Source organism: Chlorella variabilis, assembly GCF_000147415.1.
Source record: "Chlorella variabilis unplaced genomic scaffold CHLNCscaffold_23, whole genome shotgun sequence".
Classification (NCBI taxonomy): Eukaryota; Viridiplantae; Chlorophyta; class Trebouxiophyceae; order Chlorellales; family Chlorellaceae; genus Chlorella; species Chlorella variabilis.
In genome coordinates this window covers 593,215-594,575 of record NW_005435065.1, presented here as the reverse complement: position 1 = coordinate 594,575, position 1,361 = coordinate 593,215, and the positions used below count along the sequence as shown (strand labels likewise).

Below are 1,361 nucleotides of genomic sequence, written 5' to 3'. Positions count from 1 at the left end.
TGCTGGCGGGGACGGGCGCCTGGACGAGCTGCAGCACTACGCGCGATGCCGGGGCGACTGGGAGGGCCTGCTGGAGTACCTGCTGCAGCGGGGGGAGGTGGGCTGGCTGGCTGCTTGTGCTGGCTGGCTGGCTGGCTGGCTGGCTTGCTGGCTGCCTGCCTGCCTGCCTGCCTGCCTGCCTGCCTGCCTGCCTGCCTGCCTGGCGCTGCCTGTGGCGCTGCTGCTGGCGTTTCTGCTGCCTCTGGTTCTGGTGCTGATTGCCTGGTGCTGGCTTGAGGATTCCCCGCCACCCAACCCAGCCGCATGCCTGCCGCCCGCCCACTACCCCACACGATCCCAGCCGCTCCGCCACCTCCCCCACCCCACACCTTCCCCCTCCCACAGGCCGAGCGCGCGCTGGAGGTGCTGCGCCGCCCCTCCGTCTCCCCTGAGCTCCACTACAAGTTTGCGCCTGCGCTGGTGGCGGCTGCCCCGCAGCTGACGGTGCAGGCCTGGGTGGACGCGCAGCCGCCGCTGGAGCCCAGGCGCGCCTCTGCTTGCGTGCAGCTGGGCTGTGTGTGTGGCGGTGCTGGTGCTGGTGGCGGTGGTGGGCAGGGAAGGGATGCGCTGCCTGGAGTGGCAGGGAGGCTGTGTGGTGGTGGGGGGTGCGCATGTGCCGAGCCCGCCCTGAGCCCCCGCCACCTGCTTCTCCTCACACCCCCGGCTCTGCCTGCCACCTGCCTGCCGCCGCCCCGCAGGCGCCTGCTGCCCGCGCTGCTGCACTTTGGGGAGGGCGGCGGCGGCGGCGGCGCGGCGGCCGGGCGGGACGAGGCGCTCAAGTACGTGCGGTACTGCCTGTACCGCCTGGACAGCCAGGACCCGGCGGTGCACAACCTGGCGGTGGCGCTGCTGTCGCAGGAGGAGGCGCAGGTAGGCTCGGGTGGTGCGGGGGCCATGCGGGGGCTGGTGTGTGGGGTGCACCAGCGGCGCCAGCCGCCATCCCTCCATGCCACCTGCCCGGGGCAGGCACCAAGCACCGCTCGCCCGCCCATTTGCCTTTGTTTAAACTATCTCCCTCTCCCTTTGCACTCACCTTGCTGCCACCTTCCTGCCACCTTCCCGCCACCTTCCCGCCGCCTCCCCGCAGGAGCAGGAGCTGCTCGACTACCTGGCAGCCGCCCGCGGCCCCTCCGGCCGCCCGCTGTACGACCCGGTGTCGGCGCTGCGCCTGGCGCGGGACCGCCGCCGCCTGCGCGCCTGCGTGGCGCTGTACTGCGAGGTGGGGCTGTGTGTGTGTGTGGTGTCATAGAGAGGGTGTATGTGTTTTGGGGCGGCGGGGGTGTGTGAGTGTGTGTGATGTGGCGTGTGCAGGGTGGCCAGAT

General features: G+C 72.0%; 1 protein-coding gene across 1 annotated transcript in view; it reads left to right on the top strand.

The window, feature by feature from the left end:
• Positions 1-1,288, top strand: part of CHLNCDRAFT_139164 (hypothetical protein) — a gene marked incomplete at both ends in the record, with an annotated part of 6,147 nt that extends 4,859 nt beyond the window's left edge. Inside the window, 4 exons of the mRNA XM_005844382.1 lie at positions 35-97; positions 385-557; positions 738-909; positions 1,127-1,288. Of these exons, the coding sequence (XP_005844444.1) occupies positions 35-97; positions 385-557; positions 738-909; positions 1,127-1,288 (570 nt within the window). The remainder of the gene's footprint in view (positions 1-34; positions 98-384; positions 558-737; positions 910-1,126) is intronic.
• Between the last annotated feature and the right edge of the window lie 73 nt (positions 1,289-1,361).